The 26,308-nt window shown below is 35.4% G+C and overlaps 3 protein-coding genes, 1 long non-coding RNA gene and 2 pseudogenes across 6 annotated transcripts; 4 read left to right on the top strand and 2 right to left on the bottom strand.

Annotated features, from left to right (window-relative positions):
- The first annotated feature begins 2,699 nt into the window (after positions 1-2,699).
- On the top strand, positions 2,700-8,568 carry LOC142523315 (putative LRR receptor-like serine/threonine-protein kinase At5g63710). 3 transcript variants are annotated; one of them, XM_075627067.1, is made up of 12 exons: positions 2,700-2,951; positions 3,732-3,924; positions 4,260-4,392; positions 4,482-4,553; positions 4,670-4,813; positions 4,946-5,017; positions 5,112-5,177; positions 5,448-5,518; positions 5,639-5,782; positions 6,295-6,636; positions 6,766-7,160; positions 7,266-8,568. In XM_075627067.1, the coding sequence occupies exons 2-12, from the start codon at positions 3,813-3,815 to the stop codon at positions 7,575-7,577; spliced, it is 1,863 nt and encodes a 620-aa protein (XP_075483182.1). In that variant the 5' UTR covers positions 2,700-2,951; positions 3,732-3,812; the 3' UTR covers positions 7,578-8,568. The 3 variants fall into 3 exon arrangements, with proteins under 3 accessions (XP_075483182.1, XP_075483183.1, XP_075483184.1); XM_075627068.1 differs by having other exon boundaries at positions 2,718-2,899; XM_075627069.1 differs by lacking the exons at positions 2,700-2,951; positions 3,732-3,924 and adding an exon at positions 3,949-4,106.
- A 57-nt stretch (positions 8,569-8,625) lies between these two features.
- LOC142523319 (NAD(P)H-quinone oxidoreductase subunit O, chloroplastic-like) lies at positions 8,626-10,356 on the bottom strand (annotated as a pseudogene).
- On the top strand, positions 10,004-16,666 carry LOC142523320 (uncharacterized). Its single transcript, XR_012814622.1, has 3 exons — positions 10,004-10,220; positions 10,409-11,297; positions 16,538-16,666. It is a non-coding gene; the product is annotated as an uncharacterized LOC142523320 (long non-coding RNA).
- A 1,106-nt stretch (positions 16,667-17,772) lies between these two features.
- Positions 17,773-19,095, top strand: LOC142523316 (uncharacterized). The gene has a single exon (XM_075627070.1). The coding sequence runs from the start codon at positions 17,963-17,965 to the stop codon at positions 18,962-18,964; it is 1,002 nt and encodes a 333-aa protein (XP_075483185.1). The 5' UTR covers positions 17,773-17,962; the 3' UTR covers positions 18,965-19,095.
- A 2,720-nt stretch (positions 19,096-21,815) lies between these two features.
- Positions 21,816-23,607, top strand: LOC142522103 (sugar transport protein 8-like). The gene is made up of 4 exons (XM_075625260.1): positions 21,816-21,954; positions 22,038-22,357; positions 22,456-23,082; positions 23,176-23,607. The coding sequence occupies exons 1-4, from the start codon at positions 21,816-21,818 to the stop codon at positions 23,605-23,607; spliced, it is 1,518 nt and encodes a 505-aa protein (XP_075481375.1).
- A 512-nt stretch (positions 23,608-24,119) lies between these two features.
- LOC142522102 (pentatricopeptide repeat-containing protein At2g13600-like) lies at positions 24,120-26,263 on the bottom strand (annotated as a pseudogene).
- Positions 26,264-26,308: the final 45 nt, after the last annotated feature.

Below are 26,308 nucleotides of genomic sequence, written 5' to 3'. Positions count from 1 at the left end.
GATTCTATATTTAGGCCATTAAGAATATATTGTGACAATTCAGCTGCTGTTTTTATAGCTAAAAATAACAAAAGTGGTAGTCGAAGCAAGCACATCGACATTAAGTATTTAGCCATACGAGAACATGTTAAAGATAAGAAGTTACTTATCGAACACATTAGCACTGAATTGATGATTGCAGATTTTTTGACTAAAGGCATGCCACCATTGAAATTCAAGGATCATACAGAAAGAATGAGACTTGGTTATTTTATGTAATTTTGTTGTAAAAAACAAAATTAATGAAACTCATTAAGTTATGAAATTTTTCATATTCAGTTATGTACATATTCAGTTATCATGAAAAATATCAATAAAGTTGGACCTCGAATAAACATAGGGTTTATTCATTAAGTTATTTGAGAGATATAATACATTGTGATACATGGAAGATAATAATCGTTTTTAGATGACCTATCGCCATGATTCATGTATTTTAATTTCTCCTATGATAAATGAGATATACGGGTCAAATGGGAGAATGTAAGAAAATTGTGACCCGTAAAATAAACGTGTTGAAAATGATGACGTTCATTGCCAACAATTGTTGAAAAAATTTGTACACGGCAGCCTCAAATTTTGAAAATTGATATGCGTATACAAATTTGGTTTGAATCTCGAGCTCCCAAAAACACTCGGTGATGGTATGAGTGTGCCTATAAATACCGAAGGCATTGAGGTCCCTAAACACACAATCTCATACAGAAAATACACCATCTAAAGGAGTGTTGAAGTGTTTAGAAGGCTTCAATCGAAAAGAAATTAGAAAGCTTCAACAAATTTTCAATGGCCGGAGGTAATTCTCGATTAAAGCTTCCGCATATTATATCATGTTTAAAATACGTAGAAACATGATTTTGAGAAAAATTTCTGACAAGGTTTGGACAAGATGGTATGATCTCTATTATGCATTGACTGTAGTAGAGCAGGTGAAGCTACAAGAACCAGGTGAGCTACAAGAACCACGTTCATTCATAACAATAGTTCAGGTTTATCAATGTTCCATAGTCCTCGACGTTTTCTGTTCTTGATCGAAGATCGTTTCCAAAAAAAATAAATATGATTTTTCGAAACAAAATCAAGTATCAAAAGCTTCTTAATCAGGCTTTACCTCGTATCTAATGTTTCAAATTTAAACCAAATATTTTACTCACACCGATTGAAATCCATCCAATACGCTGATAATAATTAGATCGACGAAAATCCTACAAAATACACAAAATATCGTCTCAATAAACGATGAACGAATGAACCACCGGATGAGCCCCACCTTTCCCAAATTTAATCAGAATCGGGGGATAGAAACCTGACATGCATGTTCTCCATGTGAAATTAGAACAGATGATGTCTCAATTTCAGTAATATTTAGTGGATATCATGTTTGGGTGGTTCCCTCCATGTGATTCACACTCGAGGAATCGGAACCAAATGCCATTATGACATGGCTACACAACCAAAATACACCTTTTAAGTACTTGATTATTTTTCTGCCATATCTTTGAACCCACGCGCATCCACACCTTCAAGTGCTGCCATTTGACTCCAAAATACTTAAATTTATATTTACAATATTGTGATCTTACAAAATACAAATTACAAAATTCTGCCATGACCTTCCATTGCCATGCAATATCATACATAATCACCATATCATACAATCGATGTCCCTACTTGATGAGCTCTCTCTGTCTATATATATATATATATATATATTCATAAGTAAGAAACGTGACATGATCATTATCTGATGAAGAAAAACATTTAATTTAAGTGCTGTAAATATGGAATATAATCAAGCAAAAAGAACCTACTTTATTCACTGATTGCTCCTAAGCATCTTTCTTATCTTGAATATGGATGTCCATATCAAGATAAAAATGTTCTTGTTTAAATGCAGAATAATTTCATTTATTAACGATATTCTATTCACCAAAATCTTTTAAATAATTGTTTATATAGAACTAGAGAGTGCTTTACTTTTACATATATATGTCATATTACACACACACACACACACACACATATATATATATATAATATTTTTAAAATTAAAGTTGACGTCGAAGAACAAAAAATAAAATTTTGTGCTTGTTTTTAAAGAAAAGCTAATAAATTTTACGTAATAATACGAATTTTATTAAAAACCTTCCCAACCTTCAAAACATTATGTAGAAGTGGGTTTTTTTCCTTCAAAAATTTAATGTTTAAAAAAGAGTAGACTTGTAATAATAGTGGGATTCTTCTCATTCACTCATATTTCACGTAAACCCCACATACCAATTCTTTTCAATTCCAATTCAAATTCATATCCCTTTTCTTTTCTTGTTTTTGGAAAAAAAGCTCCTTTTTTCCACATTACTACAAGGTGTTTTACGTTATATGTGAGTGTTGTGTGTGTGTGTGTGTATATATATATATTCATTATTTTAACAATTAAATTTGACTTGGAAGAATCGAAAAGCCAATTTTTTTTTTTTCATTTTTTAGAAGAGTACTTGATAATTTCTGCGTAATAAAGTCTCCTAAAAGCTTACCAAGCTTCAAAACATTATGTAAAAGTGTTTTTTTTTTAATAAAAAAATCAATTTATATATGTAAACAAGTTTTAAAAAAAAGACTAGACTTGCAATAATACTGGGATTCTCATAATCTCACTCGTATTTCATGTAAACCCCACAAACCAAATGGCAAGCCCAGAATTTTCATTTTCAATATCAATTCCTCTCCTTTTCTTTTTCTTGTTTTTGGAAAAAAGCTCCTTTTCCCCACTCTCCCTGCTTTATGAATGCTCTGTGGGTCCTCACGCTTGGGCATCGGCCATTTTATAGGCTACAACAATTTCAACCAGTTGACGATTGTCGTACGCTTCTTTGTATTTCTTGATGGCACATTCTTTGATTTTGCCGAATTGGGTAAGCTCTTTTCCTTGTATATATTGTGTTTATGAAAACAATCGTGTTTAATTCGGGATTTGATTGTAATTTTTCTTCTGGGCACCTGTAATTAGTGGCCTTATTTTGATATGCCTAACAGTACTTGCATAAAGTCGTTGTATGTGCTATGATATTAAAGCTATGGACTTCATGATTGTGTGTTACGCACTTTCTTGATTTGCAGAACATTATTTGGAAGTTAATTAACATATGTTCATAGTGATCGATAATTTTTTTTTAAAAAATCTTTCCATCACTAAGCAGCTAGCTAAGTCGGGGGTTCTTGATCACTTAACAGTGCTTGTGTCATTGCTAGATAGCTAGTGTACGTATTGTTTTACTAAATTATTACTTTTCCAAGTAATTGCTTAATTTAGTAACTGGTACAAAGCTACAAAATGAACAGGAGGTTGGATCATGATTTTGTCAAATTTAGCACTTTTGAGTGAAGTACTTAAGCACTCGATCATATAGCCTTTAATTTTTAGAATACCTGTAGTATGACGTGCTCATAGCTCTTTAAAGGAATTCAAGGTCCTAATAAGTCATCGAGTTCTTAAGTTCAAATAGAAACCTTAATTTATGATAGATTATGAAACTATTTTTGTATCTAGCGTGTTTGTTCACTTGAAGTTGCTGCTAATTACATGAAATATATATATATATATATATATATGTATATAGGTATATATATATGTATATGGTGTCGTCTCTTCGGTATTGTTTGTGCTTCACGCTATCATTCTTTTCTTGCCTTAGGTGCATCTTCCTGGAATCACCTAAAACACGCAAGAAGTGTGAACAATTGGACTCTCTTGCTACGCAATCTAGTGAAAGCACATGGCTGAAGCCTTTTTCATCATGCATCTTTCTTTGACGCCATATATTCATTGTGTTCTGCTCTTTTTCATGTTTATCTGCTGTTTTGCCTCCAATAAGCCTGATGTTGAAGGTATATCATACGCTGTGGTCTTTCCCAAAAGGCTATATAACATGCTAATCATGTTTATTGACTACTCAATATATGTTTCATGCTTTTATTTATTTATTTTTCTCTTTTTTCGAATTTACAAAACTTATGGTCGGGAAAACCAACAGCTCTACCCCTGGGCTGTTTGGTTGGCCATGCGTTAGGTCAACGCTTCCACTCATAAAAATTGTCACGTTGCACTGCAACTCAAAGCTATATCAGATTGAAATCGCAAGTTCTAGTTAATTAACGTGATTCAAATTTTTGGTTGGCATAATCTGACGTATATCTTGTATGTTAATTTGTTGATATTTCAGGTGAAGCTTTAGTGGAGTTTCTAACAGCTCTGAATGACTCCAACAATAGAATTATAGATTGGAACAATTTTTTTGTTAGCCCTTGTTTCAGTTGGTCTCATGTTGCATGTACAAATGGAAACGTCGTGTCACTGTAAGCACATGTTTTACTTTGTGAAGTTCTTTTGAATTGGATACAATATAGTTTCTGACATATTAATGTACGAATGGCTCAACTTGCAGGAGCTTGGCTTCTAATGGTTTTTCTGGAACTCTTTCACCTTCAATTACCAAATTAAAGTTTTTGGTTAGCTTGTAAGTGCTAGATTCTGTCATGCTCATGCTGCATAACATTTTGAAAGCTTTCTTTTTCGAGGCGTAACATGTAGTTTTTTTGTTTGAGATATGATGATTTTCGTTTATTTTTGCAGGGATTTACAAAACAACAATCTATCTGGTCTCATACCCGATTTTCTTAGCGGCATGCCACGACTGCAGAATTTGAATCTAGCGCATAATAGCTTCAGTGGCTCTATCCCAGAATCTTGGGGTGAACTTTCCAACCTGAAACATCTGTAAGTCAGTCGCTGCGTGGAACCTCAGTCACAGTAGCCCATCTCTTATATTATCTGACATCCAACATATTACATTCTCTAGGCTCATTCTTGATTCAAAGTTTTGGTTTCTCTCTGAATTTCCACTGTCAGGGTATTGAGAGGAAACAACTTAAGTGGATCTATTCCCGAATCACTGGTAAAAATTACTGGCTTAAAGGAAGTGTAAGAAGTCTCTGTTCACCCTTAATGTTATTTCATCTACGCTCTTTCACCATTGTTCTAACAGACGGATCCATAAGAAATTATTTGATTGCAGGGATGTTTCATGGAACAATTTGACAGGAAGGATTCCTAAAGAGTTGTTTTCAATTCCAATCTTCAAGTACGACAATTTCCTCGTGGAAAGTTATTTTCTTGAATCACTGTATGGTTATATTAATCAATTCCATTTACATGACAAGATGCCATATTGCCATTCTCCTGCTCCATGTCTCAATGAAAAGAAATCTTTGTTCTCTATTAATGTTGTCAAATATGAGACACCGATTAATAGGATTTTACACGTTTTATCTGTATCTAATTTGCGTCCACTGGTGCATGATTAAGTAACTTCCACCATTATTATCTTTCGTTCTGTTGTCTTATGCATCAGTTTCACGTCCACTCATCTAACGTGTGGAAATAACTTCCATCAACCTTGTGTGTCAAGTTCATCAGTCCCAGGTTTGTTTTTGTTTTCCCCAAGTTTTTTTCAGAAACATACCTTGCTATTGTTTCAAAAATGATTCTTGTACTGGAATAAAATAAAAGATGAAACTGAGCTTCTCAAAAATATCAATGCAGCATCTAACAAAAGATCAAAAGTTCAGATTGTCATTACAGTTGTAAGCATTGGCGCATTTGCCCTCTTTATACTTGGGGCTGTAGTTATATGTCGATTGCAACAAGCACATAAACTCGAGGATGATATATTTGTTGATGTGGCTGGTACATTTTTCTTCTTCTTCCTCTTTTCTGCCTTTTTCTTGGTCTTTGATGGTTCAATCTTTGATTTCATGATTATCACATTTCATATAATTTGATATTTATGGAAAAAATTTCACTTGTAATCTTATAATCACAGTGATGCAGTATTTCTCGTCATTTAATTTTGTAAGTTCCATGACTATTTGTGGTTTTTACACAAATATTTCCCAATTCAGGGCATCTCAGCAAGAATATTAATTGAAATTGATGCGTCATGTGAATAATTAAAATTCTGATCGATTTTAATTATTTATGACGAAATGGCTGAAATGAAAAAACTTGGTGATAAATCAGAACATTTTTACTAGAATGATCAAAATTGATGACTAGACAATAGTCACAGCATGAAAATTAATAATCATATAAATGAAATACTAAATTTGACGATCCTCAAATTTCTAAAAAAATACCGAATTCAGTTGAACTCTGTAATAACATGTAACCACCTGCTCTTACATATGGTTATTGCGCAGGTGAAGATGAGCGTAAAATTTCCTTTGGGCAGCTCAAAAGGTTTTCCTTTCGTGAAATGCAGCTTGCTACTGATAATTTCAGCGAAAGTAATATAATCGGACAAGGGGGCTTTGGGAGAGTGTACAGAGGAATCCTTGTGGATAATACCAGAGTCGCTGTAAAACGTCTCATGGATCATCATAGTCCCGGTGGAGAGGCTGCATTTCTGAGGGAGGTTCATCTGATAAGCGTTGCAGTACACAAGAACTTGCTTCGCTTGATTGGATTTTGTACAACTTACACGGAGAGAATTCTTGTTTATCCATTTATGCAAAACCTGAGTGTGGCTTATCGCTTGAGAGGTAATAGGAGAAAAACCAGAATTTGATTTGGGGAAGACCGTGAATTATTTAATGTATAATACCTAAGGGAAATAAAAATATGGCGCATTTTTTGATGACTCTTAACACCTTTTTCCTTGAATTTGCTAGATCTAAAGCCCGGAGAGAAAGGTCTGGACTGGCCAACAAGAAAACAAATAGCTTTTGGTGCTGCTCATGGCCTTGAGTACCTTCACGAGCATTGCAATCCAAGGATTATTCATCGTGACGTAAAGGCTGCAAATATTCTGCTTGATGATGACTTTGAAGCTGTCCTTGGAGATTTTGGGTTGGCTAAATTAGTGGACGCGAAACTCACACACATGACTACTCGAGTACGCGGGACAATGGGACATATTGCCCCTGAGTATTTGTCCACTGGAAAGTCTTCCGGAAAGACCGATGTTTTTGGCTATGGTATTACTCTTCTTGAGCTTGTAACTGGCCAGCGTGCTATAGATTTTTCTCGACTCGAAGAAGATGAGGATGTTCTCCTTCTGGATCATGTAAGCTTATTCTCTCCGCTATTTCTTGGCACTTCGCCCGCTTATATAGGCTTTGATGTGTTGTCTTGTCCATCTCTCCTAATTCTCTAATCTGTCGTAATCAAGATTAAAAAACTACTACGAGAAAAACGGCTGGAGGACATTGTGGACGAGAACTTGAACAGCTTCGATCCCAAAGAAGTCGAGACCGTCCTTCAAGTGGCAATGCTCTGCGCGCAAGGTTCACCAGAAGATCGCCCGACGATGGCACAAGTTGTATGTATGTTGCAAGGAGTAGGCTTGGCTGAGAGATGGGCAGAGTGGGAGCAACTCGAGGAATCGAGAAATCAAGAATTTTCACTCATGTCTCACAAACTCATTTGGGCTGAGGATTCTACTCAAGACCAAGAAGCTATACAATTGTCACAAGCAAGATAGAAAGCGTGTCTGAAAGAGACCTTTTTCTGTAAAAGCCAAGCTTTAAATTAAGAGAGTGGAGATACTTCATATTATAGAAAGCACATCATATGTACATGCATAATTTTGTTTTTAGATTTTGCTAATGTTGATGATATTGTTAGGGATTTTTATGTGTTTACTGAGATGAGAGAATGACGTTCATACACGCCTTTTGCTATATTGTTGATATTGCTAGAAATGATCAACTGATCACTTTTGAAATTTGGATTCATATAATTATAACAAAAATTTCTATATTCATTCATCAAATATACAATATTTATATGGTACAATTCAATATATTTAAGTTTGTTTTTCATTTAACGAGTTGGTGGTTGTACTAATTTTAAGATAATTTAAGTGTCTTCTTGCATTTATGTTCCATCTACATTTTTCCTTCATTCTTTCAAATCAAATATAACTTGTGATCATGGGTAATAACTACAGTACAACTCAAATGTCCTTGCACTTGCACCTTACCTGAACACACCTAGTGCACATCTGACATACTATTCACATTGCTGGGTATGAACCTCTGGTACCATTTCATCATGTGCAATGCAAAAGAGTTAAGGATCAGAAAAGTGAGTATCTCCACTACGTTTTTTGTCCAAATCTACTTTGCATCATAATCACTAATTAATCTTACTATTTCAAGCTTCTCAACTCTGCCGACAAGCTTTCTTCTCAATTGAGGTGAGATACTTGTACTAAATAAATCCATGACGTTTCGAGATTTTATAGAAAAAACTTTCATGTTTAACTATTGTAACAAGTCTGTCTTCATATCACGTGGAAGGAAGGAAGAAATTCATCAGGTAGATCCAAAATAATTTTCATGAAAGAAATCAGGTGAGTATATTGACATTCATTTTGAGATCATCTGCAACCTTTCTCTCTCTTACATTGTTGATTTGTTCCATGAAATATATTTGATAAATGATCTGCACAACATGTTATCATGTTTTTTTCACATTAAATTTTAAAAAAAAACTATCGCCCCCCCCACCCCCCCCCAAAAAAAAAAAAAATGTGTCTGAAACTTGTAGTGCACAAAATTTGAAGACAGCTTTGCTAGACAATAAGATGTGACAGCTGGAAATTACTTGAAGTTTCTCAAAGGTGCAACTTTTGTAGTCGACACATTTGATATTCCTGCTCTGCATGCATAGCCCTTCATCACATTCTTTCATAATCTAGCTTATCTGACTGCAGGTAGCCATAATCATTCATCACAAAGAGCAAAAAGAAGATTTATGTTATGAACTTTTCTAGGTGGTGATTATTCAACACTAAAGAAATGAAGGTTGTAAATGGAAGGCCAGAACAAATTGAAAAACCAGGGACCTTAATAAGCATGTCTGTTGTGAGCCAAGCAGGTGCAGTTGGTATTCCAACCCATGCAATCTGTAGACACAAGGAAGATTTAGAAAGGAGCTGGTGTTCAGCGTAACAGATTTGGATCCAGAATAAATACGGATCACTTTCTGTTACAGACATTGTTGAAAACCGTAAGCAAATGTTTTGACAGCTAAACAATCAGGTATCACAGTCACATGTACTGAGGAGTTGAAAATGTTATATTTCTTATATTGTGTGCTACTCTTTGTATTTTATATGCCTCTCGAGTTACAGAAATCAGCAATGATTCATGTTGCAACTCCGGGACTACCTTCCACACCAATTTTGGTAGACTATCATATATCAATGAGATAGGACGTTCGTGCAAATTGAAGTGAGAGATATGAATTGTACTTACTAGTGCATATTCACCGGTTTAAAAATGCGCAGGTCCAGCACCTAATACAAGATTATCTGGTATTAATATTGAAAGCCTAGTGAACTAATTAGATTTACGGACGTGCACTGAAAATGCATAGCTTAAAACAGTCTAAAAAACGGTACCTCTCCCCTGTCTTCATATATATACTCCAGTCCTTTGTAATAAGGTGGGTGTCCCACAGATAAATACCGAAAGAAACAAAGAATTGTTTACGTTACCCCTTTTCCAGGTAGTATCGATGGGGTAGTGCCTCCACAGGATCTTGGGCTATTGATTTTAAAGAAATTAGTGAACCCCACATATGCGTGGTTAAAATTGGGCCTTTGATCTTTTCATGGATAGTGGCCCACAAGATGGGGTAAAATATTCCCTTTTCCCATCCATATGCATTTAATGATGATCGACATGTGAAATTGTCTTGCTCACATTGATACTATTGAGTTACTTCTCTTTGTCCACTCTCACAATCTGCCCTTTCACTATCAAAACCACATGAAACAAATTATTTGTATAAAATTGAACGATTCTTTTCTATCGGAATAAAACAAGTTTATTAACAAGGAGATATTTACTGGAGTAAACAGGTTTCTTGGACTTGGGAGCTGCTTTGATTGTGGATTGATCATTGGAGGGAGATGTTTCCGCTATCTTTTCATTCTGTGGTGGCTCTGATGATTTTACGGCTTTGATTACATATGGTAATCGACTTGGAATTTTTCTTGGATTCATAAAGAATGTTGATATCGTGGCTAAGGAGTTTTGAGAGAGAGCTGCAGTGGATGCCATGGATAATAGAGAAAATACTTCACTTGAGCGTTGAACGCTTTTTTCTAGATAAGGTTTTACCGTCTGAGCTTGATTTTTCGCTTTTTCAAGTAGCCAAATGTGAAAGGCCACAAAATTCTGGAGGATTATTGCAGTTGAATATTGTGGGACATGTTTACCATGATATTTGAGATATGTGCGTAACTTTTTTTTTAAAATTGACAAGTATACATTTATTGGAATGTTAAATGTTGTTTTGCAGATGACCCGCGGACTAGTTCATGTCAAATGGTCCCCTTGAGATCCATTGTGGCGGGCATCGACCTCGAATTTTCTGGGATGGTTCTGGGCAAACCTGTGAAGCCGCCACAGTGGATCTGCTTCCGACAGAGAGCTTCAAAAGATGTAATCTTGATTGGCATGCAAAATATATGCAACTTTCCTTGTTTATCTATAAGAAACTTGAATGAGGAAATCTCACCTTATCCACACTCCCATCACACCACCCTTAATTCCAACTCTCTGATCTCACCTAGTTCCACATCACTAAATATTAATCACCACTCTCGAAATTTTATTTGTAAGATCATACGAAAAATGGCGGCCATGAATTCCAGTGTTTTAGCATGCGACTATGCAGTAATATCAGGCTGTGAGCTGAAACACCCAGGTCAGTAAAATATCGCCTTCTTTCGCAACTTTTAAGAAACTGCCGATGATCAGGGCTCAGAGGGTTACAGCCACCGACTCTAAGGAATAGGGTAGAAGACGCTGCCATTCTCGGTCTCATTGCCGCCCTTTTCTCCGCCTCCTCTGCCAATGCTGGCGTCATTGAAAATTATTTGGAGAAGAGCAAGGCTAACAAGATAAGTTTGCAGTTTCTTAGTTAGATCAATTACCTATTTTATATGTAGTGGGTCACACTTTCCTGGGTAGAACGCAGGAAGATGTGAATCACAGGACCAACAATCCAGCACAAACTTCTCCTCTAAATTGCTTAAATATATACTCGTCTGAAAATGTAGGAACTGAATGACAAGAAGAGGTTAGCCATCAGCGGCGCTAACTTCGCACGGTCATACACTGTTCAATTTGGCACATGCAATTTCCCTGAAAACTTCACTTTCTGCCAAGATCTTGCCAAACAAAAGGTAACGACGCCCTTGTTGTTATACAGTGATACAAGTTGGTTAGTGGGCTTCTAAAATAAGTGTATTATATGTAAATTTCTTGCCATTTTTGTTGGTTTTTTTAATTATATGTTGGAACCATTTGATTCATTATTTGGTTGCACTAGACAAGATATTCCATCCTTTTACAATGTTAAACTTATGTTCCACCGTTCAACGAGTCGTTTCTTTGAAGCTATATGCCATCACATCAACGATGACATGAAAATAGTTGAAAATTAATAATTAGTAATATCAAAATTACATTTTGAAAACTTTAGTGGAATAAAAATTCAAATTTAAGTTCTGATAGTTCAAAGATGAAAGAATAAAAATATGAATAAGATCTTTGCACAAAAGTATGAAAAAAGTTGTAAGATATATTGGAAAAGAAAGCTGAGAACTTCAGTTTTATTCAACGGAAACTTTACAATTTATAGACTAATTAATAACCAACAAACTAACAAATTGCCTATAATTTAGGAACTGACAATTGACTTATTAAACTTGACTAACAAATAAGAAATTACAAAAGAATAACAGAGTACATGATATAACAAATATGAGGTGGCAGCTTTGATGCAAATAACCAACACTCCTCCTTGCATTAATGGCTGCAAACTCCAAGTCTTTGTCTAAGAAACTCAAATTTGTTTGCTGGAAGAGGTTTTGTGAATATATCAGCAAGTTGGTCTTCAGATTTGCAATAAATCAGGCTCACTTCTCCTTCTTTTTGCACTTCTCTTACAAAGAACAACCTGATCTTAAAATGTTTGGTTTTTCCATGAAAAACTGGATTTTGTGATATTGATATCGTGGCTTAGTTGTCAACAAATACCTCTGTAACATTTAATTGCTTCAAGTGTAAGTCACATAACAACTTTCTCAACCACAATGCTTGGTTTGCTGTTGCTGTAGCAGCAACAAATTCTGCCTCTGCAGTGGATTGTGCCACATTTTCTTGCTTCTTGGAACACCAAGAAAACACACCAGATCCTAGATTAAAACAATACCCAGATGTACTCTTCATATCATCTTTGGATCCACCCCAATCACTATCAGAAAATCCTGTCAACTTGAAGTTTTGACACTTCTTGAATTTTACACCATAGTCAACAGTCCCTTTGATATATCTAATGACTCTTTTTGATGCTTGAAGGTGTATTTCAGTAGCACAATGCATAAAACGAGAGAGAATGCTTACAGCAAAAAGAATATCTGGTCTTGTAGCACTTAGATACATCAAACATCCAACCATACTTCTGAAATATCTTTCTTAAACTTTGTCTGAACCATCTTCCTTGCTTAAGCTTTCTTTTTGATTCATTGGTGTAGCCATTTCTTTGCATTCTTCCATATGAAACTTTTTAAGTATTTCCTTAACATATTTTCTCTGACAGATGAAGACTTCTCCATCAGCTTGTTTGATTTCTATGCCTAGAAAATATGTCACTAGTCCAAGATCTGTCATGTCAAAGACCAGCATCATATCTTGCTTGAATCCATCAATAAGCTTGGCATTGCTACCTGTCACCAACAAATCATCCACATACAAAGACACAACAAGAAAATCATTATTTTGTTTCTTAAAATATAGGGTGACTTCTGATAGACTTTTTTCAAAACCCAAGCTCAATAAATGATCATCTATACGACTATACCAAGCTCGTGGAGCTTGTTTTAAGCCGTAGAGTGCCTTTTTTAGTAGGCACACTTTGTCTTCATGGCCTTCTTCAATGAATCCTTCTGGTTGCTCAACAAAGATTTCCTCATGCAGTAGACCATTTAGGAAGGCTGATTTTGCATCTAGCTGGAATAATTTCCACCCATTTTGAGCTGCTCTTGCTAGGACCAACCGTATAGTGTCTAATCTGGCAATCGGGGCAAATGTGTTGGAGTAATCGACTCCAAAAATTTGAGCATATCCCTTCACAACCAGCCTAGCTTTGTGCTTATTGATAGACCCATCAGCATTGAACTTGGCCCTAAACACCCATTTTACTCCAATTATTTTTCTATCATTTGGCCTATCAACTAGCACCCAAGTCTTGTTCTTTTTTACCATCGATAGCTCCTCTTCCATTGACTTTTTCCACTTTTGGTCTTTAATGGCTTCTTCATAACATGCAGGTTCACAAATGGCTACATTGCATCTTTGATAAATATCATGAAGTGATCTTGTTCCACGGATTGGTGGATCATCTTCCGTTTCCGCTTCAATTTCTGAAGTTTGGATTGGCAAACTTGATTTTATCTTGTTTGTAGATGTGTCTTTTGTTTGTTCCCAGTTCCACTTATCTTCCTCAAGAAAGAACACATCTCTACTAACAATTAACTTCCCTGTTTGAGGTTGATACACCTTGTAGGCTTTAGAGGCAGAACTATAACCCACAAAGATGCCTGGTTCGGACCTTTTGTCTAGTTTATCCCGTTTGACCTGTGGAACGTAAGAGAAACAAATACAACCAAATACTCTTAGTAATTTGAGTGAAGGTTTATAACCATACCATGTCTCGAATGAAGTTTTATCCTTCAAAGCCTTGGAGGGCAATCTGTTTTGCAAAAAAACTGTTGTACATGCTGCTTCAGCCCAAACTTCTTGGGTAACTCCTTCTCATGAAGCATACATCTGGTCATCTCCATTATATATTGGTTTGCCTTTCACTAACTCCATTTTGTTGCGGAGTAAATGGAGCAGTTAATTGGTGTTCTATGCCGGTTTTCTCATAGAACAAATTGAATTCCTGTGAAGTGTATTCTTTTCCATTATCAGATCTTACCGTTTGAATCCTACAGCCACTTTGATTCTCCACAATTTTCTTGAATTTCCAAAATACTCCAGCAACTTCTGATTTGAATTTTAAGAAGAAAAGCCAGCAAAATCTTGTAAAATCTTCTATAAAACTGATGTAATACCGACTACCTGCTAATGATGGTGTTCTTTGAGGCCCGAATACATCTGTGTGAATAAGTTGAAGCTTTTGAGTGGCCTTCCAAGTTGACTTTGGGAATGGTCTTCTTCTGTGTTTACCATATTGACAAGTATAACAGTTTAACAAGTGATTTCCAAAGTTTGGTAAGCCAATTGTCAACTTTTTTTCCTGCATGAGCTGCATCTTTTCCAAAGGACAATGACCGAGCCTCTTGTGCCATATTGCAGTGTTGCTGATTTCAGTAGAATATGCAACAAGTTCTTCTTTCATGGATCAAAAGAAAAACTATTACCCTTCATTCTAACCTTGAGAGTTTCTCGACTCATGGCATCAAGAATGCGACAAAAACCATCTTCAAAGATTACTTTAAAGCCTTTCCCCATTAATTGACCAACACTTAGCAAATTCTGGTCAATTTCTGACACATAAAGAACATCAAAGATTTTCTTTGTACCTGCAGCACTTGTTATGGCAATTGTTCCTTTTCCTTTGACAGAAATGTAATCACCATTTCCAATTTTTACCTTAATGATATCAGTTGGCTTGAAATCTATGAAAATTCCCTTGTCATGAGTCATGTGGTTGGTGCATCCGATGTCAATCAACCAACTTTCAGATGAGCTAATGCTTGCAAGGCAAGATGCCACAAAAAGCTGATCCTCATCCTCTTGATTTGCAACTTGGGCTTCAACTTCATGATGATGAGCTTTTTCTTTGCATATCACTGCTTCATGTTCAAGTTGATTGCACTTGGAACACTTAGCATCATGTCTCCTCCAGCATCTAAATGAAGGATGACTCTTCTTTCCACAATGTTGGCAAACTGGATAGGAATTTTTTTGATTTTCATTTTTTCCTTTTGGAAAAACGGATGTACTCGCTTCATTCCGTTCAAAATTCTTCTTCTTCTTTTTGTATTTGGCCAAAATTTGATGTTTGGCTGCCAAGGCTCCTTCAGATGTTGTATCCTCTCTCATTTGTCTTCTCTGCTCTTGTGCTTGCAAAGTATTCACAATTCAGCAAGAGAAATTTTTGTCAAGTCTTTTGTATTCTCCAAGGTAGTGACAGTTGCCTCATATCTTTCAGGTACTGTAACAAGAATTTTTTCAACAATTCTTGTGTCGGTAAATTCAGATCCAAGAAGTCTTACTCTGTTTGCAATATTAAGAAGCTTGTTAGAGTAATCTTTAATTGTCTCTGAGTCTTTCATTATTTGAAGTTCGAATTCCCTGATCAAGTTTAGAACTTGCATCCCTTTAATTCTTTTATCTCCTGCATATTCTCCCTTTAGATAGTCCCAAATTGCCTTAGCAGTTTTGAGAGACATAATTCTTGTGAAAATCGTTGCCGAAACCGCTGAAAATAAGCATGCTTTCGCCTTTGATTTTCTTGTCTTTTTCTCCTTTTGTGTCTTGATCTGTGCCATAGTAGGATTAGCTGGAAGAGGTTGAACATCATAATCCTCTTCCACAGCTTCCCATAAATCCAATGCGTCCAAGTACGTTTCCATACGCACTGCCCACATTTGATAATTTTCTCCATCGAAGACTGGTGGAGCCATTGATGAAAAATGAGATTCACTTTCCATTTCAAACAGTCATATGAACTTACAGATCCCCCTTAAGAAGAGAGCTCTGATACCACTTTGATAGTTCAAAGATGAAAGAACGAAAATATGAATAAGATCTTTGCACAAAAGTATGAAAAAAGTTGGAAGATATATTGGAAAAGAAAGCTGAGAACTTTAGTTTTATTCAACGGAAGCTTTATAATTTATAGACTAACGAATAACCAACAAACTAACAAATTGCCTATAATTTAGGAACTGACAATTGACTTATTAAACTTGACTAACAAATAAGAAATTACAAAAGAATAACAGAGAACATGATATAACAAATATGAGGTGACAACTTTGATGCAAATAACCAACAAGTTCAAATAATTTGATTCTTACCAAGGAAATATATATGATTTGTTGATTTCTGTAATTTGTTGTTCCATCGCAATGCATAGGATACGTGGAAACTCCACTCCATGCAAACCGATCTGCATGTATATCCACATGCCCATATTCCAAAGCATCTCCATTTTTATGTACATATACCAATAGCCACGTATTTAACCTGCATGTAAATTAAACCCTGGCGAATTATGCTATATATCTATATACCCAGCTAAGTAATATCCATCACCATCAAGATTTCACTTAAATGGCGAGCTTGTTTCTCTGTATGGTCACTTTGCTGGTTGTTCTGGCGACGCCGATGGCCCCTTTCTACCGTGCAGCGGCCACCATTACGACTGTGGAAAACGATAATCCAGGAGAGCCGAGGTGGTGCGGCCAGAAAATTGAGAGCCAGCGGCTGAGTTCATGCCGGAAGTACCTTATAGATAGCAGCCGAGTTGTGCCTGCAAATTACAAGGGAAGAGGCCACGGAGGCAGCTGGAGGGAGGAGTTTCCACGATGTTGTGATGAGCTTGAACGGATCAATGAGCGGTGTAGGTGCGAGGCTATCCAAAAGGTGTTACATTTAACTTAAGAATGCTGGCATATATATTCTATGATCTAAATTGCGATATAAATCGAACAACAGTAAACGTGTATATATATATATATATATATATATATATATATTGATAGGTGGCTGGAGAACAACAAGAGACGGGGGAATTGCAGGGAAGAGAGATGCGAGAGATGAAGCTGACCGCACAAAGTTTACCGGGATTATGTCGCATTTCGCCACAATACTGCGACCTCGAAAACGCTTTCACGTTGTAATTCAATTTATGATGATGGATAGATATATCAGGCATGTGTAAATAAAGCCTAGCTAGTGCATGGTTCAGAACGTTATCAAAGGTGGAGTCTATATGTTAGTAAGTAATTGCTCCCCTTATATCAACTTTTTCCACGGGTTTCGAGTCTCGTGAAAAAAATTTTAATATCACTAATAATAATAGATAATGTTTGAAAAAATCTAATTTTGTATTGTTTTATTAATATTTTTGAAATGATTATTAGAATTTGATCTTTGTAGTTTTTGATTTTTGGTTCGAAGAAAAAGCGATGACCGAAAAAACTGGAGATCGAAACGGGTATGGAATGATGATAAAAACCCGTCCAGTTACTGATTGTTTTGTATTAAAATGGGGTAGAATGTCAATATGTTCAAATGTTAAACATAGAGTGACTCTCAATCATTAATTAAATTAAATGTTAGTGGAGAAAAACATATTTATAGACGCGTGAGACACGCTGAATTGACTTCTTCCTTCCAAAAGGAAACACAGCTGAACCTTCGTTTAACTCTAACATTTGAAATGGTCAAAATGATCATAAAAATAAATTCATGTCCATCCAATCTTTGTTAAATCGCAAAACATTTGATTACTATTTCTTTTGTTTTAAATTAATATTTTTGGTCGAAAGCCAAAAACATTTGATTTACTATTTATTTTGTTTTAAATTAATATTTTTGGTCGAAAAATATTCGTAGAGGATAAATTAAAATAACAATGACAAAAATGTAATTTCAAAGAATGTGTACAAGTCCAGAAAAATCCCAACTAATCTGGTCAAAGTCTTCCCTCCGTGAGATCCACAAGTTGAAGCTGATCTCCATCTATATTGCGCCAATTCCTCTTGAACCAAAAACCCATTTCACCAGATTTTGAACAAAAGAAAAAAGAAAAAAGAAAAAAAAAGAATCCATGGACAGAGAACAAGAAGAAATCCAGTTTCTTGGATTCTTCGGCATACTTCAAGAATCATACAACATAGTTATATCATGGAGGAAGATTTTCAGCCAAGTCATGCTAGTTTTGATTCTTCCTCTTTCCTTCATCTACTTAGCTCAAATCCAGATTACCCAACTCCTTATCGCCAAGATCTCGACCAACGAGGAAACCCTCGAAAGAACCCCGGTGGGCACTCGTTCCTACGACAGAATCTCCAGCATCATATCATCCGAATGGATTGAGATTCTCTTGTTCAAGATTGGGTATTTACCGTTTTTCTTGATTCTCGCGCTTCTCTCTACATCTGCAGTAGTTTACACCATCGCATGTATCTACACGGCCAAAGAGATCACGTTTAAGAAAGTGATGAGTGTTGTTCCCAAGGTCTGGAAGAGGCTAATGGTGACTTTCTTATGCAATTTCGTCATAGTCTTTGCATACAATATTGTAGCTGTAGTTATAGCCGTCTTTTTAATTCTTTTATTGCAACACAGTAAAAGTGTTGGGGGGATATTACTCCTCTTTTACTTGATCATATATACTGTCGGGTTGTTTTACATTAACATGATATGGCAGCTAGCAAGTGTGGTCTCAGTTTTGGAAGAAAGTTATGGCCTAAATGCAATGGCGAAAAGCCGATCTTTGATCAAGGGGAAAATGGGTGTTTGTGTGGCGATTTTCTTTGTATTATGCCTGTGCCTTGTTGGAGTTGAGGCAGTATTCAAGATTTTTGTGGTGATGGCTTACGAAAAAGGGCTCGGATATAGAGTTGGACTGGGGATTGGTTGTTTGAGTTTGATTTCGATTCTGATGCTGTTTGCTCTCGTTATGCAGACGATTATATATTTCGTTTGTAAATCATATCATCACGAAAATATCGATAAATCCGCCTTGACGAATCATCTTGGCGAGTATCTTGGGGAGTATGTTCCTTTGAAGTCCAGGGATGTTCAGATGGAGCAATTTGAAGTTTGATCGGTCATTCTTTTACATCACTCCTTTGGTCTCTCTGTAATCTTGTATTATGTAATGTTTTGGCCTTTGGGATCGTGGTACTCTTGTGTCACAAAATTCTTTATTCTAAAAGAACATATGAGTTCATATCTCATGATATTCTTCTCGTTGGATTGAAGTTAATGTATACTTTTCGAATTGCGTCGCAAATAATACTGTATTAATTGTGTTATCAACTCAAAACGTGCGGAAAGCCAAGAAGATTAAGGAGTAGGTCTTTTGTGAGATGGTTTCACGAATATTTAATAGTAAGACTGGTTAATCAAATCGATATTCACAATAAAAAGTAATACTATTAGCATAAAAAGTAATACTTTTTCATGGATGACCTAAATAAGATATCTGTCTCATAAAATACAACCCGTGAGAGCGTCTCACACAAGTTTTTGTCGAGATTTTGATATCCCTAAAATGTAAGTTACATGTCATCTCACTTGTGGTGCATTGACATAAAACTCTTATAATTCGTAAGTTAATCGGGTTCTTTCTGATGTGCAGGATCAAATTTGTCATAGCGTACTGTTGTATATAGGAAAATTTAATGTTGGATATATGAACCCATTCAAACTAATTTAATGTGCATGGTTGAGATGAACAAGAAGCAGAATATATTAGTTCATATCATCACAACTGGATTCAGAAAATATATCGAGGGGAGGGATCGAAGGGGGCAGGGCATGAGGGAAGTCTAAATACAAGGTTCAAAATTATATACACAAAATAAGTGAAGTATATTCAATTCAAAGTTTTGATGACTTTTAATGATTTTTTCAAATGATAGACTTTTATGGATTTGATAGAATTCTTATTGAATTTTACAAAATCTCACAGATTTATAAACAGATTTATGTGGATTCACGTAGACTTTTTTGCAAGATTTTTATAAACTTTTGTGAAATTTTTTTTATAGGATTTTATAAATTTTGTACTTAATTATAACATTTATTTTTTATTAATTTATTTGAACCAATAATTAATTGACATATATAACATATTCAGTTTGAAATAATTTTTCAATATTTATATTAATAAATAAATTTACTTATTTAAAAATTAAATCATTTAATCTTTACATGCGTATGTATGAGGATTTGTATGCATGTTTGTAAATTTTTTAAAATACATCAATTGATTAATCTATTACCTTGTTTCTGAATTAAAAATATACATGTGAAAATAATATTATTTAGCATTGTGTTGATATAATTTGTATAAAAATATCATATGTTACATATTAATTGAAAATATTAAAAAGAATTTAAAAAATCATGGTTGTTGCGAGGCTATTCAATTATTAAGAATTAAGCAACATTTTTTGAGATCATCTTATTATTGAATATTATATTAATTTGTATCAATCATAAATTAAAAATCACAAAATCAATTCTAGAATTCAAAATTTTCCTATGATATTGAATAAAATTATTAACAATCAACCCAAAAATTAAATATTTGAAAAGGAAATATGAAAATATATATAGAAATACATTGCGAAAATTTGAGAAAATGATATAGATATATGAGAGTAGAGAAAGATAAGAAGAGATGTGATGTGAAGCGACATAGAGAGAAATAAATAACTTGTGTATGAGTTAGAAGTTTTAAAAATACATTCAAATCTTTGGGTTGAACCAAATACAATTTTTGAAAATTTATAGTTGTACCTTAGACTTTAATATTTGTATGTTAATAAATTCCATGAAATTATTAAAAATCTATTTAAAATTTGAATATCTATAACTTTTATAGAGTTTTTAAAAGTCAATGTTGAATAGCACTTGACTTTTTGAAACTCTATGAAAGTCTATTTTGAATACCACTAGACTTCTATAGAGTATGTAAAAATCTTAATTGAATACATCTAGAGTTCTAAAATCTACAAAAGTCATTAAAAGTCAATAAATCTCCTACATTGAATACATTCCCCTAAAAATAATAATTCAGATTTTGTATTACTTTTTGAACGGTAAGCTAATACAGATTTGAAAATATTCAAAAGTAAGTATTGTGATGTTAATCTACAGAAATCCCTTGAATAAATCACTAGAATTTAGGGATTCTTATTAGTAGGAAAATTTACTTAAAACCAAGAATATTTTTAATATCCAAAAAACACTGTCGATGTTTTTCTTATCTTAAAAATACATTCCACAATTAATCTTTGATTCATAAACCCAAAAAATATCGAATGTTTATTTTGTTTTGTTACCAAAATTTTATACGTACCTTATGTATGATTTTATTTTTGGCATATTAATTACTGAAATTTTTTATGAATAATCTAGATAAACGTAAATCTAATTTTTTTTAATAAATAAACTAGATAGACATAAATCTAATTTTGTTATTGCGTTTACTAGTTAATTATATAGATTTGATTTTGCACTTTTATACACAATTATCTATTTACAGTTAACAAAGTAAATCATAAAATATAAAGTAAAAGGAAATTCGTATAATTTATATTGATCATGAATTACATTTTGATAAAAGTTATTTTTATAAATTTAAATTTAAACTTTGTTTGAAACATTAGCAAATCCCCGAAAGTTTCCTTGTTGGGGGGGGGGGGGGGGGGGGGGGGTGTAGAAGCAAAGCTCAAGAATTAGAGATATATTAGAATATAATCCATATCTATAATCCTATTAGGATAGGGACTCTAAGATTTATTACCTATATATGTATATGTGTGTGCGGATGCACCTATTTCTCGTCATTGTTTTCACGTACTGAACAAAACTCAGGCAACTAGCGAGCCAAGTTATTTAAGTAATTTCGATCTTTAATTTTTCTTTTGATCATAAGCACGTCAATGGCACCGGCAATGACACCTATTCAGAACGGTAGCGGCGATGTCAACCACCCGGCCAAGCTCACCAAACAGGTGGTTGTTTGTTCCATCATCGCTGCCTTTGGAGGTCTCATGTTTGGATATGATATCGGCATATCGGGTACGTAATAAATACAAGACACTTGACAGAATCTTGATTGAAATTAAACTATACATGTTATTAAACAATTTAACTGCATGCAGGAGGAGTGACGTCCATGGATGATTTCTTGTTGAAGTTCTTCCCAATTGTTTACGAAAAGAAGCATAGAGTTAAAGAAGACAACTACTGCAAATATAATAACCAGACGCTTCAACTCTTCACGTCTTCTTTATACTTGGCAGCTGTGGTTTGCAGTTTCTTCGCATCTTTTTGTTGCAAGAAGTTTGGCCGCAAACGCACCATGCAGATGGCCGCCGCCGCCTTCTTCGTTGGAGTTATTCTCAACACCGCTGCTCTGAATCTTCCTATGCTTATAATCGGCCGACTTTGTTTGGGTGCTGGTGTTGGGTTCGGCAACCAGGTATACACACACACACACACACACACACATAAAGTCAGATCCAATCAAAGTAACACATGATATAAGCTTTAGTTTATTAAAATTGTTTTTGATTGCAGGCAGTGCCGCTGTTTATATCGGAAATCGCTCCGGCAAAATACAGGGGAGGCCTAAACATATGCTTTCAGATGCTGATCACCGTCGGCATCTTGATTGCTAATTTAGTCAACTATATTACAACAAATATCCATCCTTATGGCTGGAGAATATCTCTTGGCGGTGCTGCACTGCCGGCCATTTTCCTCGGTTTAGGCTCCCTCCTCATTGTTGAAACACCCGCTAGCCTGATCGAGCGTGACCATACGGAGGAAGGCTTAAGGGTTCTCAAGAAAATCCGAGGTATAGAAGATGTCGAAAAAGAGTACAGTGAAATTCTGCAAGCCACAGAAACTGCGAAGAAGATCAAGCACCCTTTTAGGAACCTGATGAAACGATCCAGTTTTCCACAACTCTTCTGCGGCACGATTCTGCAAGTATTCCAACAATTTACGGGGATTAATGTGATCATGTTTTATGCTCCCGTCCTCTTTCAGACTATGGGGATTTCGGGAGATGCATCTTTGCTGTCAGCTGTTGTCACGGGTTCTATCAATTGTCTTTCGACTTTGGTTGCAATATTTGGAGTTGACAGAGTTGGAAGAAGATTTTTGCTTATTGAAGCCGCCATCCAAATGCTTATTTCTCAGGTAAATTCTTAATAATCCGAGAACACGTATACAGCTGAATAATAATCCCTTTTACCATGATTCTTATGAATGCATAAATAAATTTATATGCAGGGTTTGACCGGAGCAATTCTCGCAACCCAATTGCACTCAACAAATGCCATTCCTAAGCTATATGCCATTATAGTCGTGCTCCTAATCTGCGTCTTTGTCTCGGGTTTCGCCTGGTCGTGGGGTCCTCTCGGTTGGTTGATTCCAAGTGAGATATTCCCATTGGAAACACGAACATCGGGCTTCTTCTTTGCGGTGAGCACGAACATGATATGCACATTCATCATAGCTCAAGCCTTTCTGACGATGCTGTGCCGCATGAGGTCGGGCATATTCTTCTTCTTTGTTGCATGGATTGTTGTCATGGGAATCTTTGCTGCGTTCTTGCTGCCAGAGACCAAGGGAATTCCCATTGATGAGATGAATGAAAGAGTTTGGAAGAAACACTGGTTCTGGCGTAGATTTTTCGATGATGGAGTTGAATCACAAGTATAGACTATAAAAAGATTTAGTTATTTACTCAATTGCTTTAGTAGAGTAGTTTTAGGTCTTTATATTTACTATTACGAGTCAGGTCTTACGTTTTAATTCTTTGGGATGTTTAATTTTTATGTCTTGGATTTTCATTTAGTTTTCTAGCTTTCTATGTTGACAACCTTTCATTTAAATAATATATAAGTTTTCTATGTTGACAATCTTTCATTTAAATAAATATAGTGTAGATATAAGGATTTTCTGCTTGTATTAGTTTCACTCGAATGCTTATTATCTCACTAAATTATACTATTTATATTTCGTTTCCCAAAAAAAATTGCTACAATATTTTATTTTTTCCTAAATATCCTTATTCTAAAAATTATTATTTTAATTTTTACATAGATATTAATCTATATGACCATCCAATAACATAAAAATCCTTCTTTACAAAAATATTCAATATGCATGTACGCAAGATGTGCTTTGAGCAACTAGTATGATAGAAACAAAGGAATAGCATTCATGAAGCTTCAATTATATCCATGCAAGAGATAATCTATCCATGTGACAACAAATCTTTTTTTTGCCAAAAAAATCCCCAAGACAATTTCATGGTGTACTTTACAAGCTGCAAGCAAAGATCCCCATATAACACTGTCAGGAGGTATAAGCATTGAAATTCTTTGCTTCGATAAGCCGACCAGCACGACCCAGTATATCAACCATGCACGAATAATGGTCTTTCAGAGGTTTCAAACCATAACCTATGATTACTGAATAAAAATATTGACGCCCTTCCTCAACCAATCATGCATGACTACAAGCACAAAGAACTCCAATCATACTGATATGATCTGGTTTATATCCAAATGCCAGCATTCCTTAAACAACTCGAGAGCTTCGATCCCTTGCCCATTTTGTGCATACCCTGCAATCATCGCATTAAAAGAAACACCATCTAACGACCATGTTCCTGAACACCTGATTTCCATCTTCATCCGATCCACATTTCATATACAAATCTATAAGAGAGTTACCAACAAAAACATCAGGCTCTGGTCCCTGTTGGAATCGAAATCCCTGCTTTAGAATATGGGTATGAGCCTGCCTGCTGAGCTTCAGGTCGGAAAGATTTGCACAGGCATCGAGAAGGTTCCCAAATGTATAGCGAGTACGCCGTATAGATTCGCTTTTCAATAGTAGAAAGAGTCCAAGGGCCTTTTCATTATCCCCTTTCTGCGTATATCCAGTGATATGTGCCTTCCAAGATACAACATTCCTGTCCATCATCTTGGAAAACATAGTTCTCGCAGTTTTTATGCTTGAAAATTTTGCATATAGCTAACCATAGAGGTTTCAGACACCGCATTGCTTATAGGCATGCTATCAAAAATCCACCCTGCTTCATTTATTATAATACACTTAGCATACATGTCAACCAGCGCAATATATTACAATATCATCTCTGAACTTCTTGAATTTCATAAGCCGGGCATGAATAGTCTGGCCTTCATTACTCATGCACAAGCTTGCATAAGCACTAATTACACTAGCTAGAGTCATCTCATCTGACTTCAGCCCACAAACAATCATCTTGACAAAAACCCAAAGGGCTTCACTCGCAGGTCCATTCTGTTCATAGCAAGTAATCATACAATTCCAAGACACAATATTACTTTCGATCATCACATCGAAAGTCCTTTGAGCACAATCCACATCCCCACATTTTGCATACATATCAATTAGTGCAGACCCCATGTAGACATCCGATGTGAACCGGGACTTAGCTATGGAAGCATGCATTTGAGCTCCAAAAATCTGAGTCCCTCAAACCAGCACCAGCGCTAAGCCCAATTCCATGGCTAAACTCATTCAACACAAAACTTTCTTTATGCATTTTCACTAAATACTCCAAAGATTTCTCAAATATCTCGAGTGGAGCAAAACTTGACACTGTCAAATTCTACAAGCATTGATCAAGTTCAGGCATCGAACAAAAGAAGAGCTCAACCCCATCAAACAAACCTGAGATCATTAACGCGCGCCGATCATGGAATTACAAGAAAAAGAATTTCTTGTGGGCATTTTATGAAACACTTTACCAGCGTAACTAAAACACCCACAATTGCCACACGCATCCATGAGCATGTTGTTGATGAAAACTTCTTCACTGAACTGGGATTTGATAATGCGAGCATGGATGGCACACGCTTCACAGAACGACTTCGTCTTAGTGCAAGAGTCCAAGAGTTTTGCAAGCCGTGAAGAGGAATACAAATTTGAGAAGTTAGTATCAGGAAGCAATGATTTCCGTGCCATTCCATTCACAGTAGATTATAGAGCTCAATGGGCATGTCTCTTTTCATTTGTGCTCGGATTTTAGCATTCGGCACTTGCACATTGCATGAGTTTACCTGAGAGTTAATGGAGCTTCTAGGGGGAGAGTCGACGTCGTTTTCTGAACGAGGACAGTACAATTGAGTCCTGCTGCCTAGATTCTTGGGGCACGTTTGATGTGTCTTTTTTTTGGTGATTTTCATCAGGCCTGTGACACTGTTCATATTAAAATATGGTTGCCACCATATTTATTGACTTTTCAAGTCTCATTATGCACTATCTACGCTTAAAACAACAAAAAGGAAAATTTGAGGTCTATCTTTGATATCAAAGGCAAATAACAGCCCATGCAAGATTTTGGTTAATTTAAAAGGGAAATAAA

This window comes from Primulina tabacum, chromosome 13 (assembly GCF_025594145.1).
Source record: "Primulina tabacum isolate GXHZ01 chromosome 13, ASM2559414v2, whole genome shotgun sequence".
NCBI lineage: Eukaryota > Viridiplantae > Streptophyta > Magnoliopsida > Lamiales > Gesneriaceae > Primulina > Primulina tabacum.
Note: the sequence above shows the minus strand (reverse complement) of the source record. Positions and strands in the feature narration are given on the sequence as shown.

Bases quoted from the DNA above. Each gene is read 5' to 3' on its own strand.
- LOC142523315 (XM_075627067.1), top strand. From the start codon at position 3,813: ATGGCTGAAGCCTTTTTCATCATGCATCTTTCTTTGACGCCATATATT. The intron at 5,519-5,638 runs GTTTGTTTTTGT...ATATCAATGCAG, and splicing joins GTCAAGTTCATCAGTCCCAG to CATCTAACAAAAGATCAAAA. The intron at 5,783-6,294 runs GTACATTTTTCT...GTTATTGCGCAG, and splicing joins TATATTTGTTGATGTGGCTG to GTGAAGATGAGCGTAAAATT.
- LOC142522103 (XM_075625260.1), top strand. From the start codon at position 21,816: ATGGCACCGGCAATGACACCTATTCAGAACGGTAGCGGCGATGTCAAC. The intron at 21,955-22,037 runs GTACGTAATAAA...AACTGCATGCAG, and splicing joins ATATGATATCGGCATATCGG to GAGGAGTGACGTCCATGGAT. The intron at 23,083-23,175 runs GTAAATTCTTAA...ATTTATATGCAG, and splicing joins TCCAAATGCTTATTTCTCAG to GGTTTGACCGGAGCAATTCT.
- LOC142523316 (XM_075627070.1), top strand. From the start codon at position 17,963: ATGGACAGAGAACAAGAAGAAATCCAGTTTCTTGGATTCTTCGGCATA.